The sequence below is a fragment of the Notolabrus celidotus genome, chromosome 7 (assembly GCF_009762535.1).
Source record: "Notolabrus celidotus isolate fNotCel1 chromosome 7, fNotCel1.pri, whole genome shotgun sequence".
In the NCBI taxonomy this organism is placed as follows: Eukaryota; Metazoa; Chordata; class Actinopteri; order Labriformes; family Labridae; genus Notolabrus; species Notolabrus celidotus.
Window position 1 is genome coordinate 19,424,351 of NC_048278.1, and position 26,798 is coordinate 19,451,148.

General features: G+C 40.4%; 2 protein-coding genes across 2 annotated transcripts; one reads left to right on the top strand and one right to left on the bottom strand.

The window, feature by feature from the left end:
* Positions 1–1,576: 1,576 nt before the first annotated feature.
* wfs1a (Wolfram syndrome 1a (wolframin)) lies at positions 1,577–11,897 on the bottom strand. The gene is made up of 12 exons (XM_034688570.1): positions 11,843–11,897; positions 10,861–11,433; positions 9,030–9,109; positions 7,731–7,875; positions 7,437–7,610; positions 7,117–7,194; positions 6,887–7,026; positions 6,654–6,791; positions 4,874–5,119; positions 4,365–4,643; positions 4,019–4,182; positions 1,577–3,065 (listed from the first exon to the last, which is right to left on the bottom strand). The coding sequence occupies exons 2-12, from the start codon at positions 11,426–11,428 to the stop codon at positions 1,880–1,882; spliced, it is 3,198 nt and encodes a 1,065-aa protein (XP_034544461.1). The 5' UTR covers positions 11,429–11,433; positions 11,843–11,897; the 3' UTR covers positions 1,577–1,879.
* Positions 11,898–14,036: 2,139 nt separating this feature from the next.
* Positions 14,037–24,307, top strand: crmp1 (collapsin response mediator protein 1). The gene is given in 15 exon segments (XM_034688061.1): positions 14,037–14,387; positions 15,939–16,027; positions 16,202–16,386; positions 16,689–16,853; positions 17,387–17,448; positions 17,579–17,659; positions 18,521–18,589; positions 18,677–18,797; positions 18,938–19,094; positions 20,664–20,805; positions 20,917–21,087; positions 22,195–22,374; positions 22,623–22,641; positions 22,644–22,787; positions 22,964–24,307. Coding segments are annotated over 15 exon segments (2,028 nt in total). The 3' UTR covers positions 23,056–24,307.
* The last annotated feature ends 2,491 nt before the right edge of the window (positions 24,308–26,798 follow it).

The following is a 26,798-nucleotide window of genomic DNA, read 5'->3' on the forward strand; positions in this document are numbered from 1 at the left end:
TCACATGAGAAAACCTTAAAGAAAGGGTTTAGGTAGTAAAAGTTTAATTTTCTGATCTCAGTCCTTCAAACAGTAAGCTGTAGTTTAAAGCAGGTCAGCTGAGATCACATAATTACCACCACCACATACAAGCAGTGAGAGGAGTTGTGTTCAGGAGCACAGCAGCAGAAGCATGTCGCCATTACTCAAAGCTAATAGCGTGTATATCTATCATACTTTTAAAAAAGACAATTCTAACAATACAAAAAACATAACTATAATGAGGTGAATGAAAGGAATGTGCATTAATAAAATTATGTGAAATCCGTCCAAAAATGTGTTGGATCTGTGTGTCTGTATTTATTGTAATTCTTTATTTGGCTCCTCTGTTTTTTTTCTGGAACAACCAAAAAAAAAAATCAAAATTTCTTTCATAAGACTAGCACTTTAATATTCATTGCTCACTCTCATACACTCCATCTATTTAAAAACAAGGCATTTAATTCACAGTTTACAGGCTCAACATTAATAAACATTGAAAGGTTTGTGTAAGATCATATATTTAAATATTTACCTGTATGGCTTTTCTCCATTAAAAGAGTTCTTGCGCTGATCACTGATTCAGTACTTCTAATACAGTTTAACTTGATGATGCTGTCCCATAAAAACAGCCCAGCTGTCAGCTTGTGACAGCTTTTGTCAGGTTATTGGAATTAAATACAAGTGAAAGTGTTTGATTGATTAAAAAGAAGAAACTAAAAAACACATAGTTTTCCTCCACCCCAAAAAAGAGACAAGGTATAACCTGTGACATATTTTTTCAGAATAAATGTCTCAAAATTATCACAAAACCAGGACAATGTTAAGTCATTGGTAGTACAGACTAAATCAATCAAATCAAATATTCTCACCCGCTAGAAATGTTATTAAAATGTTTATGGAATAAAAACATGATGTATCCAGGAACATCGATCGGCTCATATAAATATAGAAAAGAAAAAAAACTACGTAATGACGTTGAGTGACACGATGCTGATGACTGTCGAGACTTGAATTTGATTGGTGGATTTATTTATGCAGTCTATGGTGGATCCGTATTGTCACAAACGTTATTGCAGGTTTTGAAACTCATACATACAAGGACAGTGTTTCATTCTGTTCCGTTCTTATTGCACAGAATGGACGGTTAAAGCACTTGCTTACAGGTGTTTTTGAAACCGCCTACTAACCACGGTATAGTGGCAGTGAGGAAGGGCAGAGCAGAGAATAACAAGGAGCAAGACTTCAGCTGCTCTTCAGCTCTTTCATTTATCTTGATGCTGATCAACCACTACCTCTCTCTTTCTCATTCTCTCTCTCTTTCTCTTTTATTGCTCATGGCAGCTTCAGGTAAAAATTCAGTGTGGATCAGCTTCGCTTGTAAAAGGCGTTACTGCTTTTTGATACTGTCAAACGTAAAAATAACAAATATTGTATTATTTTAAAGCATGTAGTGTTGAAAAGTATCTAAGTACAAAAGTAGCAGCAAAATTGCTTTATCAAAGATCAGTTCATTCTAATAATATAAGTTTTTTTTAACAAAGTACAGTATCTGTTGGCTTTCATGGTTTGACAAACAAGACCCTGGGTACAAAGAGATAAGTTTATAACTTTGTAGTTTCAGAAGTGTAGCATTCAAAAAATGACAGATTGTAACAGTGAGTTAGTTACTTACTGACCTTTCTTGAACTACTTTGGAGGTACATGAACTGCACGAACAAGTTCCATGTTTGATCAAAATGTAAACAATAATGTTAGGTTGTATCGGTAGTAACAAAATCAAATCACAAGAATACGGCAAAAGAACCTCCAGAAGACATTTGAGTGAGTCATTGTGGCTTAAGATTCACCGTCATTCTTCTCAGGCAGAGATTTTTGCTGACATGAAAGGGGAAAAGAAAAAATCGAAGGCAAACTTCAGGGCTCTCATTGTGGTACGTCTCCAGTCTCTCTCAATCTTTACCTGCCTGCCTCCGGTCAGCAGTGTAGAATCACAGTCCAGGCAGTGGATAGCCTTCAACTCAAAGGCTGGAGCTCTGGCTCCTAGTCGGCCCTCCAGCTTAGTGCTGAACTCAACCATGTTACCAGGACTTAGGTTTAGGAGAACTTGTCTGAACTCATGGCTGGCCATTAATGATATATCTCTGGCTGGGTCGTCCATGCCCCCATCTCGGATCATTCCTACTGCTACCTCAAAGCGATGGCTGTCAAAGCGCTTTATGTGGCAGGTGTGTTTTGCCAGAGCTTTGAGCTGGCACAGCTCTTCTTCTTCTTGCATTCGAAGCAGTAAGGGCAGTGAAACTGAAGCTGAGGCAGAACTGGCTGCCAAATTGGCAGCAGTTAGGTTTGCCACTGTAGAATTCTTTGGCTCACATTTTGGATACTTCTCTCCATACAGGCAGCGCAGCCAGTCTCCCATGAACACTGGTAACATGTTGATGACAGACTGTGCCCCATTCTCCGTCTCAGCCACACGGACATGCCTGAAACGGCCAGTCCAGGTGACTCTATGTCCTTGCAAGTGGCTACAGAAGAGCTGTGTTTGGGCCACGCCTTTAGTTTCCCAGGCAGGGGGCCCACATGCCTGGCTGTACTGACCCCAAGTAAGCGTGGAATTGTACACCTTCTGCCCCTCAGCATGGTACACATAGATTGCAAAGAACAGGATCACCATGGAGATGCAGAGTAAGATGAGTTTGACAGGGCCACGGTGGGTCATTGAACGGAAGACATCCAGAATAGACATGCTGAAACGTGTCCAAAGTCGAAGGGTGACAGGGATTGCACAAATCACCAAGGTAACAATCACCTTTGTGAGCTCAAGCTCGAGGAACCACTTGCAAATCTGGACAAGGAGCATGGCTGCAAGTCCAAATGCCAGAACAGGCAAGGCGAATAAGAAGAGAAAGTAGGCCACACAGGTACGTATTAGACCCACAGCTGAGGAATTCTGGAGGAGCACCACCGAGAACTCACACCACATGAAGCACACCAGATAGGGGACTAGGAAGCAGTAAGTCCCTCTGAAACCACGCATCCTGGCCATGCTGTAAGAGAAAAATGGACAGAAAGGAAAGAAAGAAAGATTTCAGCCAATCAATAAACAAAGCAGCTGGGATGGATTTTTAATCCAGTTTACATAATCCATTGTTTAAGTGGCAATTAACCATTCTCAGGACACATGGCAATTGGCTAATGACAGTGGAGCCTCTGGGGGCGATGGCTACATTTTTCAGGGTTTTGCTCTAAGATAAGCACTTAAGAATAAGCCAAGGTGTCTTTTCTTAGGGTAGGTTATTGTTGATGAACTGATGACAACTTGAGTTGTCAACAGAGTTGAAATGAGGGATTAGCGATTTCCAAGTCGTTTAAATTGGTTAACCAAGTGTGGCTAAAGTTAGCTTCACTAGTACTACCAGCCTTCAGTCCTCCTTGCAGGTTAATACTGCCACCTTCACTGTGATGATTCTGTCACCTGTGTCATAGAGCAATATACTGTAGTATATAGAGCATTATAACATTATGGCAGTAGCCTTTAACCAGAGTCACAGCCCTGGCAGGTAGCTGCTTTTCAGTTCAGACACACCATATGACCAGCAATTCAGGCCTACAATAGTATAGATATCAAATTGTTTAACTGACTAGTAATTCTATGATGACTAGCAGGGGTGACAATTTTTAATACTTTAGTCAACAAACATGCACATCCCTAGTCAGAATGGAGAGACAAATGGCATCTAATGTTAAATGGTATAATTTTTAAGAGATTAATGATAGTAAAATCGTGGCTGAAGATGGCCAGTGTTTCTTATATTACATTATGGATGCAGCCAGCCACTTTTTCTGTCCAGATTAACATTTCATCTGTATACAACCAAAGCTGAAATACAATTGTACAAAACCTTTTGGACTAAAGAAGACCAGAATGCATAAAATTAATCTTGACAGTTGTTCAGTTTTTTTTTTTTTTTTACAGATTACCTCTTAAAAATTAACTCACCTGAAGAACAGGTAGAATAGGTAGACATACAGCAGGCAAGGGAGACTGAGCTTCAGCACCACTGACTCCCCTAGTGGCAGTGTGGCAAAGGTATAGCCCAGGAGGCGAAGCATTGTCTTGTCCTCTGGCAGGAACTGAGTCAGGCAACACAATGAAGAAGCTACCTGGATTTGAAAAAAGTAGCTGCATTAACTTATTTAATTCTATTTTTAAAAATCTGATTACATATTAACACATCCACAGTTTCCAATAAGCGTCAATCACTACACAAACTTGATGTAGGCTATAAAATCTGTGATTAATATCATTTTATGACATGATGAGCAAGTGCTGTGTTCTACCTGACCTCTATGACCATTGCTTTGCGTGCATAAGTGGCAGCAGTGGGACTGAGGCTATGGTAGCTGACAGCTGTGAAGAAGATGGCCACAGTGGAGAGCTCAGAACAGGGGATCCAGCCTTTGTCAGCCACAGGGAAGGAGAAAATGATGAAGAAAACAGAAAGGATGAAATAAAGGTATGGCTCAAGGTTGTTCCAGCCAAAGTTGGTTTCGGCCTGCTCCACATCCAGGCCAGTTTCGAAACGTGTCAGCAGTGATGTTAGGGCACTAAAGTTCTCCCAAGTCTGCAAAAATACAGGGAATTAAATATTTTAAGTCAAATGAAAAGAGAGGAAATCACTTCTAAAAGTTTTAAAAGATTGATTTTAAATGTGCAAGCACAATGCACACTTTACATCAATAAATCATGACTACTTTAAACCAAACCTCAATCAAATGCAAACACATAGGAACATTAACAGAAAAGACAAATCACGAAGTTGTTCGGATTCAAAATAAAACTGAGGACACTTACTTTGCTGCTCTGGAAAACCCTCAGTGTGCAGATGATCATTGAAACGAAAGAAAGGTAGAAGACAAGCAAAGGGATGACAAAGGCAAACAGGTCGATGGTCAGGTTACTGATTATGAAGAAGAAGATTAGTGCGTTGACGTGCTGCGTGGGGATGGCTGTACTCAGCCACTGGACGCCAGCCCGCGACGCCCAGTCCACCAGGTGCTCTTTCATCTCAACTATGGAATGCAGTGGGTACTGCAGTATCTGAAGGGAAGAGGGACAGATATGAAGAGAGACTGGAGACATGAACATGCAAATCCACAAAAGGGAATCATGAATTTATTGATTTTCCATCAGTTATTTAAGAAATTAAAAATGTAATGTATTAGACTTAAATACTCTTAAATATCTGAATATGTAATTACTTGTTCAATTAAATTACTATGCAAATAGTAAATAGCATTCTTCTCTCAGCCTAGTTCAGGCCACACAACTATTACTGCGGGGAGGACTGCTGACTTGACAGTTGTCTAGGTGATCATTGACACACTCCACAGGGAGTGTACACCACAGAAGGTCATTGCTGAAAAGGCTGGCTGTTTGTAGAGCATTATATAGAGTTGACTGAAAGGGAAAAGTGTGGTAGGAAAAGATTCACGAGCAACAAGGATGACCACAGCTTTGAGTTAAATTGGCAAGAAGAATTAATTCAAAAACTTGGAAGACTTTGAAACGGAATGAACTGAGACTGGTGTGAGTACATCGAGAGACATCCTCAGGAAAGGAGCTACTGTCATATCTACCCATGGTTGGAGAATCTGGTGAAGTTCGAGACATCTCGAGTTATTAATAACATTCTGGCTACTGAGATCGTTGAAGTCTGACAATAAGGAGGAGGAGAAAGCTCAAATCCTTATTGTGGAGGGATTTCAGCATTACACCTACTAACCTTTGATTGATTTGCTGAACCAGCATTACTTTATTTCCATCCCGTGTGAAGAATGCAAAAAGAGGAGGTGCTCTAGGAACTACATGGTGCCAGACCCCCATCCTTTTCCATGGTTGTATAATTAAAACACAATAAAAATAGTCTCTCACAGAATATTATACGCTACAACACTTGCATTATAACAACAAATAAAACCTACTTTGAAATATTGAGACAGCTTCATGGCCCTACATGTGTGGAAACACTGGTAAATGATTATATAAACAGGAGTCTCTTTCCCCCTTTGGTACAGCAGTTTGGTTTGTGTGTTTTATTTTTGGTGAATGTAGGTTATAAGGTATATACTGTATAGCTATTCTGAGCTCATGCCTGATAGTTGTCCTACATGGCTGGAATTCTGGAATTCTACCAGACCAAACTGGCAGACAAATCTGGTTTCTGCAGTTTGAGATGATTTGGAGTACCATGTCATTGGTCCACTGTGTTTTCTGAGCTGTTTTTCAGGAGATTTTAGAGCACTTCAAGCAGCCCCAATAACAACTCAGCAGCCATCTGATCACTTCAATGCTGCATTGATGCAGTAGTTTTGACATTACTGTAGTGTAAATCCTTTTTGAATTGATCTTAAGAAATAATCTAAAAATCTGAGAATCTTGAATTTCGGATTTTCATAAGCATTAACAAAAACATAAATTAAGGCTTTAGATATTTCACTGTGTAATGAATGTAAAACTTTCTTTTTAAATTACAAAAAACTGTTTCAGAATATTCTCATTTGTTGGGAGGCACCTTTAAATCCAAGAAATACTAAAAAGAAAGGAATTAAATGTGTTGCTAGATATGAGGTACCATTAGGCGTGATTTCATGTCCATGGCTTTTTTTATGGCCCCGTTCTGCTTAGAGTGTAGCATTATCCCACTACGGCCAAAACTCCAAGAACTCCTGTGGGTCTTCTTGTGTCCTAATGGGACCAGCTCAGCTTTCTGCTTTGAAACACGATAAACTGAATACTTAAAAACAGAAAAACAGACATCTTTGTACTTGTATTTACAGATAGTATTTTAATAGACAGGTATTTTACCTCTTCACCTCTGTCCCGAGGTGGAGGGATTTCCCTCTTGGTTGTAACCTGGCTGCCAGTTGGGGATGCAGAGGGGACTATACCTTCTGCATACTTTTTAGTCATCTCAACAAAGTCATCCAGGTCCACCATCTGTGAAGCTGAGAAGAAAGAAAGTAGAAAGATGCACTATATTACTATTTTCTTTATTTCTATTTTCTCCCTCACTTTTTCACCATGTGGATACTCACACTCATTGCTGACCAGGCTCTCCAATACTTTCTGTGTCTGGCCTGAGGTTGGGGGAGGAATCCTGCTTGCAGTACCACCTATTGGTAAGAAATGATAACAACAGTGAGTTACAAACACTGCCTTGGGAGGCCTCGGCATGTAATGTGATATTCTTCACTGAGACAGCTGCGAATACTGAAATCGCAAAGGGAAATATATGATGTTATGCCAACAAATAATAAAATGTTGCAGGTTTGTGGACAGTGTGTTCTAAACTAGGCAGGATTATTGTCACTATTCAAGAAGTACTTCATGTGGTGGTGTTGTGTGTGTATCCTACCTTGCACTGCATTGACCTGGCTGACATTCTCTAGCATCTCAGCCACAGCCACTTTCTTCTTCCTATCTGGGTTAAGTTTCCAGTACATCATCATGGCTGCTTTACGTACTGCCAGCTCAAACTTACTCTCTGTTGCCAACTTCCGCACATCTGCCTCATTCTCTGGAGTAATTCCTTATAGAAGTTGACAGCCAGGAGTCAGTGAATGAAGTATAGGCATAGATACACAAGCACTCACATGCAGGGACTGAATAAACACATATATATAATGTATATATGAATATATACATTAACCTTTCCTCTGTATCCAACAGCATTGCAGTGCCCTTGCTGCACCTTTCCTCCCCTGTTTAGCTGCTTTAATCAGCCAATTAACAGCAAGCTGATTATTTTGCTCTTTGTCCTTCTCTTCTGCAAGAAGCAAATAGTGCTGACCCAGCTGAAACACAAAAGAGAGGTAGGAGAAAGGAATGAATTAAGCTTGTGTGGCCGGAGGTAACAACTTCTTCAAGTTAGACATAGATGTTTTAATAGATTCTGCATCAAAGACTATTTGAATGATGTTTCATTGGTGATGCTAAGCATTGAAAATTAAAATTTAACTGTAACTTTAAAGCAGTGCACAGTTTTAAAGTTTTAGTCTGGACAATCCTGAATGTTTATTTTTTTGGTAGAAAGTTTCAATCCAAATGGTTTCACAGTAAAGTTTATAGACCCCATGGATGACAGGAATTCAGAGTCCATAATTTCTTGTCCCATTAGCCATCTGGCAATTTACCAGTAGCAGGAACCTCAGCAAAATATCAAGTGACTGTTTGCTAATCTTAACTGTAATTTCATAACTTCTCCCACAGTTAAAAAGAAATGTGTCTATTTTTAAGGAGATGAGACGTGTCTTCATCTGATGTGGCATTAATTTCTTTCATATTGTGTTTCTTTTAGATACATAAGCATTAGATCTCATAAACCTGATTAAAAGAACAACACTTACGCAGAAACCATTAATGTTGATCCCTGTGTATCAACTATTTTTAAGCATTAGCATGTTAAGCTCATATATTTTGACATGTGAGACATTAAGTTCTTCTGCATATATATTCAACCACTGTACTGATGTGGTCACATGTATTGACATGTTCACGTTTACACACACCCTGTGGTTATAACGGGTGCTTCACATGTGCATTACATGCCATATAGAACTGGAGAGTTTAAGACATGTAACCAGCTACTTAGGAATTTACCCTTTAGGAACTGGGGCATCTTAAATGCAAAGTCTGGGCTCATCTTCCACCCCTACCCCCCTTTTCTTCTCCCAGAACCGCTTTTTATGTTTGCGATTACTAGTTGAGAAATAAGGGGTAAAGAGAAAATTAACATTTATAATTTTCACAAGTTCAGTAGAGTGTTGCAACATAGTCTGCATAATGATTTATAAGCGATACAATATCATCTTGGTGTATCACATTGAAAGCCTCGGATCTTTTTTCAAGTGGCCAAAAATAGATGCGTGCTTATGACCAGACTGAGTCAACCAGCAGCACTGAAAACAATGCCAAGAGCCAGTCTGTGAGCATGTGCTTTTATACTCACACGGGTCTGAGCTCTGGCATCACCAGTTTTGGCCTTCTCTTCCATCTGCTCCACAGTCAACTCTTCCTCTGGCTCTTCATCTAGATAGAAGAGAGGATAAGAGGAAACACCCTAAGTCCACATATCCATCTCAATCGATTAAAACTACTGCCTGAATTAACGGATTAGAGGACTGCCAGACCCTTACTATGTTGCTTGTGTAGTGATACAACTTCATTAAGGGAGCAATGTTACTCATGGCTGATTTTCATGTGTTCACAGCCAGGGATGAACAAATCCCAACTGACATATATCTTGTAACTTGAGAATAGCAAAAAGTCATAGGTGGAGTAGTTGTGAGTGTGTGCGTTTCGAGCACGTCTATGCATCTGTTTGTCTATGCAGATATCTTGTGACAAGTCCACAGAGCTCCATCAACACAGTGCCCAGGTCCCATATCAAATCATTCACTCGTCACTTGCCCAAAGTGTTACCCCTACCCCAAGTGTCCTTCAATCAAAAAAGTTCAGCTTCTTCCCCTGTATCCTGTTTCAGCTGTCACAGTCTCTCATGCACAGCGAAATCTTCCCTTGTGTAATGACTTTGTAAAACAATAGTGACATTCCACAATCCCTAAATGATTAAGTTATTACATGGGTTTTCTAAGGGACTTGTGGAACATAAACCGATGATGATGCTAATAATTAAATGTTAATATGTGAAATGGTTCATATATTGCTAACAGAAGGTGGCCATGTATCCACGAAGCTTAAGCTTGTTCTAATTTCACAAGACAGTATTTCTAGCTGTGCTAGTTACCTTACTGGACTACTGAGGCAGTTTTTGTCAAAATAGCTTATTTAAACATTGATGACAACTTCATTATTAACATTTAACACTATTACCATCCTGGCTGCTTTGATTGACAATTAAAAGCCACCAGCTGTCTGTTAGGCAATAATTCAGCTAACTGGAGTCCATGTACTCAATTTCTCCCGGGTACACACCTTGTCCAAATATGGTGAGGTCTAGCTTCAGAAAACCAAGATTTATAACAGTACCCCACAAACCAGGGGCTGTCAATGTTGCTTAGTCTTCTTCCTATATCGTATTATCTCATGTTACTAATACACAAAAAACACTTTTACCTTATGCATTGTGATTATGCAAAAAAGCTACCTAAAGTTTGAACTATTGTCCTTGCAATGGGCATTTGTGCACCATATTCAATGGCAGGGTATTTCCTTAAACAGAAATGACAACCTGTTGCAGGAGGCAGAGAAATAGCGAGAGAATCATCAAACTTAGAATTATCATCTTCCAGGGGAACATATTTGCAAAGCTTTGTGTATATTCAGCTGTTGAAGAACTTCATTTTGAGCCAAAGTGGAGCCGTCCAACCATCAGGCTGACAGTTCTATCCCTTGAACTTTGCTTTTTGCAAGACTAAAAATGTTCACATGGTATATGTTACATGCATGGCAGATGTGAGGGAAAGTCACCATGTGCATGTTGACAACCCTTAACCTGGCAGTAAACGCGACATGGTAGTGTGTGGTTTTCTCCATAGATTTTTTATTACCCCCATCAGTGGTCTAATAACATGGATTTCAATGTTAAATTATTGAATAAATTCAAGTTTTTTGTATGGAGAGATGCTGAACTTCACATGATTAAAAAAGTTAACTAGTCATTTTCATTGCAGCCATTCCAGGGCAGTTTAAACACAGATATTCAGCTACAGAGGAAAACTGTTCCCGAACCAAATTTTCCAAATGCAGAGGTGACTTGTTTTCTGCAACCATTTAACAATGCATGATTTAATTCCTGACTCATAAAAAGGCATGCCTACCTTCCTCTTCATCATTGGCTTCCTCCTCAGCTTTCCTGAGTCTTTCCTGTACTATCACCCGCTTTGCCATTGAAGCAAAGGTGCGTTTCATTGGGGCTGGAGAAGTAGAAGAGGGATCTGTTGGAGGTTTGGCTGAGCTATTAGGTGTAGAAGATGTAAGCTTGGAAAAGGATGGAACTTTTGGGATTTGAGGGGAAGAGTTACGCAGGATAACTGGGGGTGTTTTGCTTGTCACAGAAGAAGCAGATTTTGTGGAAACAGTTTTAGAGGGAGGTTTAGCAGACGCAGCAGGAGCTGAAGGCTTTGATGCCTCTAAAGAAGGAGGAGAATCCATCGGTTTAGGGTTGGCATGAGGGGATGGCTGAGAAGTAAAGGATAATTCTTGGGGTTCTGTCGTTTTTTCTGTTAAGGTTGGAGATTTTTGAAGGCGGGATGGGCCAGCCGGGAGGTTACTGGAGATCTGGGAAGGAGGAATCTGTTTTGAGGAGGAGGGAGAGGGCCCATCTAGGACAGGGCATGACCCCTTGCTGTTGACAGCAGTTGGTGTTGATGGGAACTCCTTCTCCATATTGCCTGTAATCAAAAAAAGCGCCATTAATTTATCAAGTAAGTAAGGACAGCCATGCACTGCTGTAATTATAAACAGAAATGTATAAGTGAGTCACCAATAAAGACAGGGAGTTGTACAAAGATATGGCACCTTGCTTTTGAAATTGGCAGGAAATAAACTGTGAGACCTAGTTTTACAGAATTTGAGTCATCACATTAGAGAAGAAATGGAACTTGTTAGGTAATTCATGACAGCAAAGCTAAGTGATTAGTTATTGCAAAGCTAAACAAAAATGTCATGACAGAAAAGTATTTTAGCCTGACAAGATTAATAGAATTTAACACACAAGTTCTTCACTTTGGCACTGTTTTTTTTCCTGTGCAACTTATTTTTTTCTGCCACTTCACAACATTTCATAGAAAAATACAGTACTTTTACTTCACTTAATGTGTCTGCCAGCTGTAGTTCCCTCCAGGTCAAACATTTGAAAACATGATCAGTGTTAACAATATCATCCTTGTTATACCTAACTGTCTTACGGTTCATAAGCTCTAACTGAAAATATCAAAATGCTGCTCAAATAAATGCATTACGAATACGTATTTGTATGAAATGTGCCTAACACAACTCTGGGATATTTTGTTTAAGAAAAACGTCATGCTTTCTATAAACTTGATGTTATGAATCCAGAAATGTCCATCTTAAAGTTATTTCCTACTTTTTATGTGATATTCACATTTTTGAAAAAACTAAATTTACACAAGAAAGAGGTCAAATTACGTCTTTACCCACCACCTAATATCTAAAAGTTAAAAGGAATCTTATTAGTGATTTCAGTAATTATTCTGCGTCTGAAGTGCCTGATCAGTCTGCTGTGTCCTCCACAGGGTAACACTCAATGTGCGAGTCTGACTCTGACTCTGAACATCATGTCACGTCAATTCTCACCCCACTCAGAGCAAGACCTGAGTAAGCAAAATTAAGTTAACTTACTTTGTTGCACAAAAGAACGATCCCTTTAGAATTAAAAACAAAACTTTCCTCCTGATCTCAAAAAGCTTTGTCTGTAAATTATTCCATGCTGTTCTCCAAGCACTCCTTACAGCTCTACGAAACCAGAGACACAAACCGACTGTGGTCAAACTCTCAAGTATCTGGTCTGGCAGATCAACACCACAATATTGCGTCCTGCGGGCTGGAAATAGACGCGCCTCAGATAGGCTGAAATAACTGCCAGTCAAATGGGCAACTCATCGGATGGATAGAGCGGTCTTGCTTTGCTAACCTGCGAGGGCCAGTATACAGAAATGTGAGTTATTCTGGAGCGATTTCTAAATTCAGTCACCCGCCTCTGTTTTTACACGTAACAATACAAAAACCTCATGCACAACTAAAATAAAAAAAACCAAAGTTAACTAGTTAACAAAGTTGATGACTCAGGCTATGTCTAGTAAGGTTTCATATACACTTACTTTAATCGAACGCTTTAAGGAGAAATATTTAGGCAGATTATTAGGTTCCATGGGCCCTCTCTTGATCGAGTCTGCCTCTCTCCCATAGGACAGTAACGCGTACAATAACACAACACCTCAAAACAATGAATTGATGATCAATTAAGCATTAATAAATCAAATAAGCTCATAGCTCTGTTATTAAGAATTAATGATGTTCTGCATTATTTCAGGACACTGCAAAGACCGGTTGTTTCTATTTTTTAAGCTCGAACGCTGCATAATAACAATAATCATACAATCATATCAAGCTTATTATGTTGTAGATATGTGGTATGTTGATAAAAATAGCTTTTAGACTGGCAAGGCTATACACGGCAAGAAAATAGCTTGCAGTGTAAAGCTTCCCTTGGCTAAATGGGTTCTGTTGTACTTTGTTTCATACAGTATTTGGTGCATTGTTCCCGTGGGAGCTGTCCACCTGCGCGGGTGCTGAAAGGACAGCTCCAAACACTGCTCTGTCTGTACCTCTCTCTCTTTCGACCTTTCCCTGTGTTCCCATGGGCCATTACAGTCTGACTTCTGCTCCCCACTTTCGACTCACATCAGCAAACATCCCATGAGGACACAGGTCACTGACTTAAGCACAGTGGAGATGAAAGCACCATGCACCTGCTGCAGCCTGGAGCCTTGCAAGCTGCACTCGCTCTATATGGTGTCTTGCAAAATATCTGCCTCCATGTATGACAACAGCATAGCACAGAGCATGTAACATTCTGTCTAGCCCTCCAGATGTGGGTTAAAAGATGATACATGCTGGTTTAATCCGCTGATGGTGTGACCGGATCACGCACAACCCCCAGCCCCCCACTTTGAAGACCTGCTCCCCCTTTGTGCGTATGTGCGTTTTGGTCACAAACAAGGTTTTTAACGTTCAGCTAGTTCACACTAACACATTACATATAAGAAGTAGAGCACTGCATCATTTCATCAGTTTGTGTGTAAGGAGGCAGCATTCTTAGATATTCCGAAGAGAGCTGCGTTGCACAGTTCACAGCATCAGAGAGCGCTCGAGGGGCGGGGCCGTCAAGTGACCCGGTTAGACTTAGAACAAGCCAGGCTCCTGTTCCATCCTTTCAGATTTGGGAAGTCTCTGTCTGAGAGAGAAAGGTACAATGTCTGACTGCAGAAGACAGTGGAACCGGGAGGATGAGCTGCCGGTCTACCTGGCGGGGCCGATCAACACCGGGCCCAACAAGAGAAAGAGCTTCGGCATGTTCAGTTCTGTGGAAGGAGCGTTTGATAGCAAGACTATAGACTTCGATAACTACGCGGTGGGGAGGAAAGGGAGCCGCACCCCGAGAAGTGGGAGTCGGGAGAGGCTCTTAGATGCCGGGGACCCCATCGGGAAGACGCACAGCGAGACCCGGGAAGGGTCACAGAGCAACTCGCCCGGGGAGAAAGACGAGGGATGCCCTGGTGTAGAAGTCAGATTTTCATCTGGGAGTGAAAGCCCAAATGGGAAGGTGGGATTGAAGAGTACACCCCGGTTTTTTTTTCTCTCTGGTTGACATTTTGATGGCTGTGTCAGGCTACCCGATGAATATAGCCACATTTTTACATCTAATACAACAGACAAGCCCACAGGCAATAGTTTATGCTAATGAGATCATCGTTTCTAACTGAGAAATATGTTGTGTTTGCCTTTGCTTTTGTAGTAGGCCTACGTTATTTTCCGGCGCTCGATGACTTTTTTTTATTTTGAGACAGTCTGCATAAATAATTAACTTTTGTGGTGCATTGCAGATTGGCTATTTAAATCTCGAAACTCGAAATGATCCAAACGAATGTAACAGGCCACATTTTTACGCCGATACGTGACTGTAAGGGTCTGTGGTGCTGAACAGTGACAGCTTCCTTCACTGTATTGTTTGTTGTTTATGTGCGCTCATGGTGGGGGGTGTGAGCTGCAGCTTTCACTGTGCCGAGAACGCAATCGGATAAAGTAAACGCTCGCTTTCTGCACGCGCGCACGCACAGGGTCGTCACCTGTCATTAAGAGCGCGCGCTACACGCATACCGACGTAGCGGCTGATTCATTGCTTTCCCTATTGCACACGCGGAAACGGTAACGAATTTGAAAAGGGGAGAGAAAGGGGCGTAGAGCAGGACGCCAGGGTCGTCGCAAGCTGTTTCTGAGTGGACTGCTCGGGGACAAGGTGACGGACAGAGCATGTCTGGTACCGGTTACCAGGCGAGGAATAGCATCCCCCACCTAACGGTAAGAGACCTGGCCTGGTCAGCATGGGATTGGCCGGAGGAGTTCTCCGGTTGTATGCAAATCCCTGTTGACGATGCAGGCGGTCAGGAGATCAAATTATCTTTGAGGTGGCAAAGGGCAGAGGGCTTGGCTACTGTATCACCCGTGTGAAACTGCAAACTCAAGAAAGAGGTGACAGTTTGTAATATTTGTGTGTCAAACTAAGCGCGTGTTCTGGCTAAGTGTTTCACTCTGTTGTGTAATCTCGCCGCCTGTCATGGGGATTAACTCGGTTGACTTGACATTCGAACCAGGAGTCATTTAGGGCACAAAGGCTGGCATGAAACACCACAAAGGTTTGAGACTGGCTCTATGCAAATATTAATCCTGTATTAATGCATGGAAGTTATATTCATATTTGATATTCAAGCATTTTTACAATCAGGTAACACTAAAATCTCATGCTGACAGACAATCAAACACCACATTGTGGTAAAATGTATTTATTAGCTATAGATGCAGATAATTTAACAGAGCTGTCAGTTGTCTTCATCTGCACCATGGATGATCTCTGGTTACCATGGAGACAAAATCTTCCTAATACCTAATAATATTAGCTTTTCTGAGTCCCTATCCATGTACAGCACTTAGGATTTGCATTTCCCTCCTGCCTCATCCTCTGCACTGTGTCATAATATCACTGTAAAGTTATGGATTGCATAACCGAGTGTGCAATATATCCAAATGATTGAATTTACCCCCTCTACCTGTCGCTCCCTCCCTCCCCTCCTTTCTCTCTGTACCTCTTCCCCCGCAGAGTGAAAGGCTGTTGATCAAAGGAGGGCGGGTGGTCAACGACGACCAGTCTGTCTATGCAGATGTCTACATTGAAGATGGGCTCATTAAGTGCGTAAACACCTATCTAATATTGTCAAAAAACTGCAGTGGCACAAAAAAAAATACATTTGATTCATGTAAATATTTTATATTTCTATGATGATTTTATATCCTCTCTTCCTTTTCCACTCTGCTTCCCTGTCATCTGCCCTTCCTTGTCTACATATTCCTTATCCTTGGCAGGCAGGTGGGGGAGAATCTGGTTGTGCCAGGGGGTGTCAAGGTGATCGAGGCTAATGGCCTAATGGTGATACCAGGGGGGATAGATGTCAACACCTGTCTGATGAAGCCTTACTTGGGCACACAACCGGTAGATGATTTCCTCCAGGGCACCAAGGCTGCACTTGCTGGCGGCACCACCATGATCAGTGAGTGTATCACCGACATGATAAGATACAATACAACACGATGCAGTACAATACGATAAAATATGCAAAAATATACAAAAATCATAAATAAACATTTAATCTTACTTGAAATGTTACTTCTTAGACTGCCACACAATACACATATTGCACATGTTCCAGATAATACACATCAAGTGGTATGTGATAAGGAAAGTATGCTTATACACAGCCACAAAGAAGATGTGACCCCACACTAGTTCAAGAGTATAAAAATATTGGTTTCACTCTTTCCATCTTAACCTTTGACCTCTTCTACTTCCCAGTTGACCACGTTACCCCCCTGCCTGGGGACAGTCTACTGGAGACATTTGAGTACTGGCAGGAAGCTGCAGATAAGAAGGCATGCTGTGATTACTCCCTACATGTGGACATCCCCCAGTGGAACGAGACCGTAAAAGACGAGCTGGAGCTGCTGGTGCATGACAAAGGTAGAGCAGTCTGAAGTCATTCAAGAGCTGCGGCCACTGCTGTAATCCTTTCTTTGGTTCCCAATTTTGGCCCTCTTTCCCAGAAACAATAGGGACAGATTTAGAAACCATTTGGACCCAGCGTTGAATCCTCTTAGAGAGAATCTATTGTTGTCATGACAAAGCTGCCATGGTGGCTGTGTACAAATTTTGCTTGTAATCTGTTTTAAGTAAAAAATCACTTTTCATTTGGGAAAGCCACAACATCATGCAGCAAGTAAGCCAAGACAGCTGCTTGTGTGGCCGATTTCTTCTATGAACAAAGTTTAGAGTTGTAATTCTTGGCTGAGAAGCCAGACATACAAATAAGCTCTGTATGCTTTGCACATCAGCCGAGGTTGTAGATCAGTTTCTGTTTTCAGCAACAGAAGTTTGCCCTTCTTTTTGACTTCATTGCCTTACATTATTTTGGCCCCGCTCCAACAACCCATCCTTGGAAATTTGTTCCCATTCGATACCCTGTCACGTATACTTGGATGTTTTGATGTTGTCAGGTATCAACTCCTTCCAAGTGTACATGGCTTACAAGGATACATACCAGATGTCAGACTCTCAGGTATTTCTGTAAATATCTTCATTTACCAACCTCTGAAACTGCTCCAATACATGTCTTCCTTTATATGTGAGCCTTTTTTTTTCCTTCTACGTATAAACCTTTTTATCCCTTTGACTCATCCCTCCTTTAGCTATATGAAGCTTTCTCCTTCCTGAAGGAGCTGGGTGCTGTGGTCTTAGTTCACGCTGAGAATGGAGACCTGATTGCTCAGGTAAGTGCTACATAACCTCTCATTTTTGTCTCCTAGTGCCTCTATTAACACCATCAAAACCTGCCTTTACTCAGCCTCCAGTCACAGCAATTTACTGTGGCCAAATAACTACAGCACATAATGGCTGAACTAAATCAATATTTTACTTTTATAGTCCCCTGCAACCTGCACTGCAGTTGAGAAATATTCTTGTTACATAACATCGAAGCTCTCATAGAGAGAGGGAGAGGATTATTAATACTGCTGCTGCTCATACTGCTGCTGGGTATGACAGGTTTAATGCAGGCTTTTGACCATAATTACTAATGAGAATGTTGTAATAGTGATTAAGATGGTGAGGGTGAAGGTGCTGATAATGCCGACAGCTGTGATCAAAAGTGGTAGTTGGAGTCATGGTGACGATTTTCTCAATTATGGGGACAATCATGGCGAAAATCATGATGTATGGGTAGATAAATTAGGGTAATGGATGCTAATGGGAATGCTAATAATTGATTTTGAAATACTTATGCACTTACTTTAATGGAGATAGGGAGATGGGTAAAGAGATACGACAGAGGCACTGAATCCTATGAGAAAAAAAGAGATGAAATTTGAACAGTGCTAAAAAAGAAAACCAGTAAGCAGGTCTGTTTTTTAACCAAATGTCAGACATTTCTGTAGCCATGTCTCCACAATGCATTGCTATATTTAGGATTACAATGCACACTTAATTTTCTTTTATAGCTCAACCGCAAAGAGATTCTTGCAAAAGTCACTATGACAGTAGGCTTGAGGGCAAAGTTTGATCCAACAAGTACTGTGTAATGTTGAAAATCATTGTAGTAGAAGTCAAGAAAATAGTTTTTATTTGTGTTGCAGGAACAGAGAAAAATCCTGGAAATGGGAATCACCGGACCCGAAGGCCATCCTCTGAGTCGTCCTGAAGAGGTGATACAGTTTTTGTTTTTTCCTTCATCCAACTTTTTCTTATGGCACATGTTGGTTTTAAACTTTCCTTAACCTCCTTTAATACAGCTGGAGGCTGAGGCTGTATTCCGCGCCATCACTCTTGGCAATCGTGTGAACTGCCCTGTCTACATCACAAAAGTGATGAGTAAGAGTGCAGCCGACACTATCACCCAAGCCCGTAGGAAAGGTCAGCCAATCTATCTTCACACTATTATTCTTTAACTTCACCCGTTCCCGATCGCCTCATGTTTCTGCTTCACTTTGAAAGAAGCTACCTGCTAGTTTAAACATTTTTTTTTTTTTTCAAACTCTGATCTTTCGAAACAGGTTCTGTAGTCTTTGGAGAGCCAATCACAGCCTGTCTGGCCACTGACGGTTCTCACTACTGGAGCAAGAACTGGGCAAAAGCGGCTGCTTATGTCACCTCTCCACCTTTGAGTCCTGACCCCACAACCCCAGACCACCTCCACACACTGCTGGCCTGGTAAGTTATTGCACTCTCTGGTATACTCAAAGCCATGACTGATTTGCAGTATGTGATGATGTTGCTCTGAGAAGCCTTCTAATAGATGTAGCCTCCAGTATAATCCATGAACACTGCGATATGTAAAAGCCTTCAAATTAATGCAGAGTGAGGGCAGACAGCAAGCTAAATTTAGCTATAACCTCTGCAGAAAGTGAAATGCAAATCAGGCACATGACACCAAAGGAGAAACCTTCTGTGATTTAATTAATACTTTTATTTCTAAGATATTAGTTTGGTTTTCACATCAAAAATACCTTCCTGTGTAATGCACAATTTCAGACCAGCTTCAGTGAAAGAGAGAACCAGATGGAGAAAAGGTGAAGGTGTATGTTTGAGCAGAGAAGGTGCAGAAAGAAGGAGGTGCAGAAGTTTAAGTTATGGATATCAATTGAAAGCCACTAACCATGAGTACCATAGACAGGGATGAAGTGGCCCTAACCAAACCAACCTGAGCTCTCACATTCAACCTACACACATGCACAGAAAATCCTGCTGTACAATTTGACTGGCCCCGATTCCATAAATAGAACAGGAACTAGAAACCTTCATCATCTGTTGCCTTGGCTACCAACTGCCTCCCCCCCTTGTCTGCAACTCCAGCTACTGTCTCGGGGTGGGTCCATGCTGTCACACCGGTGGTGTGATACTGCGGTTATATTTGAGCTTTTGCTGATGCGACAGGGTGTATTTTTAGGATCTTTTTAGAGGTGTGAACAAAAGTAAACACCTTCCTCTCACATTTCAGTGAGGTCATTACTTCATAATAACCACTCTGATGGCATTTGGGCCATGATCCCACAGCTCACCATCACAAAGTCATGACTGTAATTAACTGGTAGGTAAAAAGCCTAAATAATCATAATGCTTTATCAGTCAGATTCAGCCTCTTTCTTCAACCTCTTTATTCAGTGGTAAAGTGACGACCTACACATCTATTAATGCCTTTCAGAAAATGCAGAGCAGCTTGTGACATCATTCAGTTATGGCCTTAGGAACTGGTATTGCAGATGCGTTGCACCAATCTGACTGTTTCATTTAGCTCTTTTATTTTTTATTTTTTTGCCTTGGGCCACTAAACATGACTCGTGCTTTTAGCAACATACTCAAAGAGGACACCTGGTGGCTAATAGCTGAAATGTCTGCATGTGTTCAACTTGATTGCATGATTGACTGTTTAACTTGAGCTGATTTTTGCTGCCAAATGTTCTTAAAATGATAAACTGCCTACAGAGGTTGAGACATGCACTCTCATGGCAACATGGTGCACATTCCAGTACAAAACATACTGTTCCTTTTATATACCAAATATACATTTGTACATCGTTTATGTTATAGTCTAAGTTTGAGTTTACATTGTTCTTTTTTCTTTTCATGTTTTTTCTTCTGCAGGAGTACTGTTGTATACTTTCTTTTCCCATTTAATTAAATATTAATAAAATACTCTCTGCTTATATGTGTAAACTTACTTAGTTATATACCCTCATTCTGTTTCTAATAGCTTCTTAATATTTTGTTGCATTAATTCAGTGGGGACCTCCAGGTGGTGGGCAGTGCTCACTGCACATACAGCACCTCCCAGAAAGCAGTCGGTAAAGATGACTTCACCCTTATCCCTGAGGGGACCAACGGAGTGGAGGAGAGAATGGGTTTTGTCTGGGACAAGGCCGTGGTGAGCAATGAGAACGTGTGTGTGTGAGTGTGTGTGTGTGTGAGTGTGTGTCTTTTGTGTGATAGTTAGTATATGTCCAGTTCTCTATACACCCACTTCTCTGTCTCTTAGGCCATGGGGAAGATGGATGAAAACCAGTTTGTGGCAGTCACATCTACCAATGCTGCGAAAATCTTTAATCTGTACCCGCGCAAAGGCCGGATAGCGGTGGGCTCTGATGCTGACATCGTCATCTGGGACCCTGACAGCGTGAAAACCATCAGCGCAAAACTTCAACAGTCGGTGAGAGCCACAAAAAATAAGAAAGGGAAAGACAGAATTGTTCAATATGATATAAGAACTAAATGGGTTATTAAACTGATATTGTAATCTTCAAATACTGTATCAGAAGAAATGCACATAACAAACAGGGGGCAGGAGAGAGGCAGCATGGGAGATGGTGGAGTGTGAAATAGGATTAAAACCAAGAGGGAGATCACAGCAGGTGTATGGACTTTTAAATTTGAATATAAAATTAGGTAAAGCCTGGCATTGCTGTGATTGGCTATTATAGGTTTAGCAGTGATGGAATAGCATAATACAAGCATTACTTAACGTACTTACTTCTTAACATACTTACTTGCCAAACCTTCAGAGAAAAAAATGTGTTTGTGGTGTTGACTCAGACCTGTAATGTTTTTCAATTGAAAGTAGTCAAAGACTGTACATTATTTGGACAATAATTTAATCCTTTTGTTGCCATGATCAAAAATCTGTCCCCCCTTCTTTATACTGTAGTTTCAACAAAATTCTGAGTGACTGATATTTCATTCCAAGGCAAAAGAACAACAGCAAGCTGTTTGCATGGTTAGATGCCCTAAGACACAAGTGAGAAAAATATGTCAGTTCTTTTTTTTTTTTCACAAATTAGGTAACTCCCTCTGGATTTCAAGACAAAACGATGCATTTCAACTCAGCAGGAAGGATTTAGAGGTAGACATGGGCTTGGAGCAGTGTGACATCATACACTGAAGATATTAGACAGAGTTTAATGTATTCAGTCGGCTCTTTCACTCTTATACACCCTAATCCAGACTGCTGCTGGCTTTAGGTTATAATCCCCTTTCACCCCTCACCCATTCTTTGCTGCCATCTTCATACCCATCCCCCTGTATTCACACACTCACTCCTCCTATGTGCCTCAAGCCTCCTCTCATTTATTCATACCCCATCTTCTCAACTGCTGCATTCTGCATTTATTAAGCTTTGATACAATGCTTGCTGAAACAGCACAGTGGTGGGATACGGAGCACAGTCCTAAATGGTGGGGGGTAAATTAAAGCACTTTCCCTTGTTCATGTGCCTGATTTCATCCCCCTATTCTTTGTCTTCTATGACCTTTGCACTCAGGCTTCGGAATATAACATCTTTGAAGGTATGGAGTGTCGTGGGGGTCCAGCGTTGGTGTTGAGTCAAGGTCGAGTTGTTTATGAGGAAGGCAAGCTGCAGGTTCAGCAGGGCACTGGACGGTTTATTCCCCGAAAGCACTTCCCAGACCTTCCTTATCAGCGTGTTAAGTTCAGGAACCAGGTACAGTGCACCATCGATCACAGGTACAATTGTCAGAACAAATGTGAGCATCCAGTGACAATTTCCTTTCACTCTAGCTATTTCTTCCTTACAGTGTCTCAAAAATACTGTAAAAATATGTAAGAAACACTTATTGACATTTCCACTTCATTTAGATTCAATGGATTTAGTTGCAACACGCTAATATTAGACTAAAGGAAACAACATATCAGATTTATATCTCTTTTTTGTCCATGTTTTTTATCTAGGTGAGGAACCAACAGGGTGTTACCGTGGGATGTATGATGGCCCTGTGTATGATGTTGTTCCAACCCCTAAATATATCACTCCTGCTCCATCAGCCAAAACTTCACCCACCTCTCACCAACCACAACCAGTACGCAATCTTCATCACTCCAACTTCAGCCTGTCAGGTGAGTAACTTTGCATCAGTCTTTAAAATCTGTGACGCTGTCAAAGGTTTTTAAAGAACAAAAATATCCAGATACTTTAAAAGATGTAGGTATTCTGAAAAGGCCTTTCAATGGAGTAGATGTCTAAGATTTGAGTAAGTAAACCTAACATGTTTATGTTACCATCATTCTCTCAGGGGCACAGATTGATGACAGCATCCCTCGTCGGTCTGGTCACCGTATTGTAGCACCCCCTGGTGGCCGCTCCAACATCACCAGCCTTGGTTAAAGCACTTGATTGTGCACAAAGTGTGTGTGTTTGTTGTGGGGTTTCACCTCTTGAGTGTGTGTGAGTGTATGAGTAGGACTGAGGGTGTGAGCACACTAACATGAATTACATTTTTTTTTAATTTGTATTGGTACAATGATGAAATGCTCTTTTTAGACCATTATGATTTTCATCAGTTTGCCTTGAGTCAGAAGCACATTGACACTTCCTAACAAAGAAGAGTGTGAAATACAATCAACTGAGTCATTCAGAATTATAACAAACTCACAATCGGGGCACTCACACACACACACACACACACACACACACACACACACACACACACACACACACACACACACACACACACACACACACACACACACACACACACAGAGTTTTGGTGTTGGACCCCCTTCAAGCACCCAAAAGTGATCCCAGTGTTATGTCCTAATGTTAACTACTTTTCTGAGAGCATGACTTCCTCCTTACTCCTCCCCCTCTCCTCCTATGTCTTACTGGGTTGGTCTACTCAGACTTGGTGCTCCTTCTTCCCAGCTGAGGAAAACTATTTTTGAACATCTTGGCAATATTTGTTTCAGTGTGGCTCAAGTTAAACATACTGCATGGACAAATCTTTCAATGTTGCACTACTTGTGGATTATTGTTACAATAGAGGATCACTTTAAATTGTATTCATGGCACATTTGTATTCAGCTGCACAAACATACCATAAACTGGTAAGAATATGCTTTAAGCACACAACGATTCTCACTGTGGATAGAACCAGCTGTTACTATGTTCAAAACAAATTTATACATTTTAACTGTGAACTCCAATAAAAGCAATGCAACTTCCGCTCCACCACCAGAAATTTTATGCAAATATGTCTGTACTCTCCTATAAAGTGTGAAAGTAGATGAGCAGTTGAAACAAACACAAACACAGCTGTGGAGGGCAGATTACATTTCTAGATCGTTGTACCTACATGATAGAGTGTCGCAGTAAGACTCAACAATGTGTGTGATACTTTTTTTGCCAATCACCCAAACAAGAAATATATCTTTATTGTAAAGATGTATGCAACTCACTGCTGTAAAAGGGCTTCAGCTCCCTCCCCTGCTCTTTGAACCTTTTTATTTTCGTTTTATTGACTCTGGATGTTTACTTGGTACATTTAATGTTTCCATGCAGCGCTGTTTTGTTGCTGTTGTCTGGTGACTCCAATGAAACCACTAATGATCAATAAAGACTTGACTGTTGTCAAAAATTATGGTTTTTCTATCATTTCTGAGAGTTTCATACCGCCTAAAATGCTGAATGTTTTGTTTATGACTTTTATCTGCGATACTTCAGGTCTTTTACAAGCAATTTCTTCCTCTTTGTAAGCTTAATTTCTTTGTCACAACAAATGTGGGCTAACACAACACACTCAAAGCAGCCATTTTCCTTTGACGTCAGGCTCAGGGTGAAAATCTTAAATGCTGTAACAATGTGCTGATGTGTTTTAGGCTATAAATTGTATAAATGTTGCTCATCTAATTATAGTTATCATTTCACCTTTTCATAATTAATCTTAAGCAGAAGACACTGTGGATGGTTAAAATCTGTCAGGACATCAAGACAGATAGAAAGAAAAACAGCATCTCCTTCACTGACTTCTAACAGAAGCATTACACCTAGTCCTATCTCATCAACATTTTTTTTGCATGAAACACTGCCAAATGATGGTATTAGCTTTCGTACTCTATACCCTAACTACAGCAAGGTGTTCAAATATGTTGTTTTATCTTAAATATGGCCAGATGTCTCTCTAAATGTATTTTCTTTGATGTCTTTACAGTTGCAGATCAATCAAGAAGCAATAACATGATACTGACTTGCTAGATAAAATGTTTGCAGTTAATATTTGAGCTTCCAACGCAAAGTGTGACATCTAAGGTTGGAGAAGGCCACTTTATGAATATGGTCAACAATCTTTATGGTTACAATCATTCCCCTCATATTCCCCCTATGAGAGTGTGGGAGAATCTTGTATGCTAAAGGTGGGCTTTAGAAACCGTTTTTTGTTTTTGCTCAGACACACTTAATGAGTTTGTTGGAAGCTTTGAACCTAAGATGAGAATGGCAGATAACCAAGTAATTTGAACATTTGGATTTACTTTCCTGGTGCACCCTGGCCCACAGAGAAGCTTCCCCTCTGCTTACATTGTATCAAACAACAGAAATGAACACTAGATTCTACTTTTTTCTGATGGTCCCTTACTATAATGCAACCTCTACCATCAGTGAGTGATTGTGGTGTGAATGGGTTAATGAAACAAGTAGTGTAAAAGCGCTTTGAGAGGTCAGAACACTAGAAAAACGCTATATAAGTACAAGTCCATTTATCATTTACCATTTCTAGTGCAGACACTTAAAACTCACTATTCGCTTCAGCCAGAGGGAGTTTTCTTTAAGTGATGATGAATTAAGGTCAAGGGTTCACGGGCAGGGTTGAAAAGAAAAGTCTTCTTACTCTATCAAGAGAAACATCATATATTTGCCATACTTTATTCATATGTGGCACCCTGGGCAACTTTGATAGAGATGAGAGGGGTATCTACATCAAGTTCTGTAGAAACAGGAAGGTACAGCATGTACGACTCAGTGACTGAATGGGTTTTCTTCTAGATATAGAGAGCTCATTCTGAGGCAATGGAAACACAAGGATTCTTATCATCAGGTTACTATAAGCTACTGGAACATTTGTATGAATTCCCCTCTGCCATTAGATCCCTGATCTCACACACTCAACCTTTAAACGGAACTAATTCCACTCTTTTTACAGTCACAGACAAGCACTTGATGAAATGAAAGGGAATGTGATTTGCATGCTTGTATAGTACATTAATCCTTGAACCATTAGCTTTCCATCTTTTCACAGTGAGCTAACAAAGACACTTTTTTTCTTTTTATCATTTATCATGGATCAAGTGATTTTGGAAGTGTCTGTTATCACAGGGATTGGCATTTATTCTGTAGTATGAAGAAATGTTGAGAGCATGGCAGGTATAAAATAGAGAAGTGAATTAATTCTTATAAGAAAAGCTGAAAAAGCATTTAAACATTTGTGATGAAAATAAAAAAAATTGGGAGAACTATAATTTTTTATTAAATAGCATTAGAAAAACAGGGAATATTGTATTTTGTATGTTATTTCTTATGGAACAGGAATAAACTAAAGCCATTTGACAATATGATTGCCTTGTGGTAATGAATTTAGTCCTGCATCTGTTCATAGCCTCATTATAGAAACTCATGAAGACTATTCAGACAAATTAAATTGAAAATATTTCAATTATTGTTTTTGGATCTGCTTTTGGGAAAATAACGAGCAGAGCAAGGACAGGAGAGGAAATGACTGCCACTTCTTCCTCCAAGCAGTATTATTAATCTGGATTTGTATAATGGTTTAAAATTGTTCAATCAGCTGGAGAACCAGGGTAAAAATTACTGCCATAACAAGGCACTCATGTTAGATTCAAGTTATATTGAATATGACTCTTCTACTATAATTACCTTCTTTTCAGATGTGGCATATTAAACTGTACACGAGCAATAGGATCCTTCAAAAAGATTACACACATTTGATGTTTTACTTTGCAGTAATGTAACTGCAATAGCTTACATATATCATAGAACTTAAGGCGTGATATCTCCTGAAGTTTTCCGCTAGCTATAAGCTTGAAAAGGCTGTCACTGAACACTGTATATAAGTAATT

What these genes read in the sequence shown, in the direction of transcription:
- wfs1a (XM_034688570.1), bottom strand. Translation starts at nt 11,428, where the DNA reads ATGGAGAAGGAGTTCCCATCAACACCAACTGCTGTCAACAGCAAGGGG. An exon ending in AGCCAATGATGAAGAGGAAG is followed by an intron (nt 9,110 to 10,860) that starts GTAGGCATGCCT and finishes TCTTCTATCTAG; the next exon opens with ATGAAGAGCCAGAGGAAGAG. An exon ending in GCAAAGCAATGGTCATAGAG is followed by an intron (nt 4,183 to 4,364) that starts GTCAGGTAGAAC and finishes TTTCAAATCCAG; the next exon opens with GTAGCTTCTTCATTGTGTTG.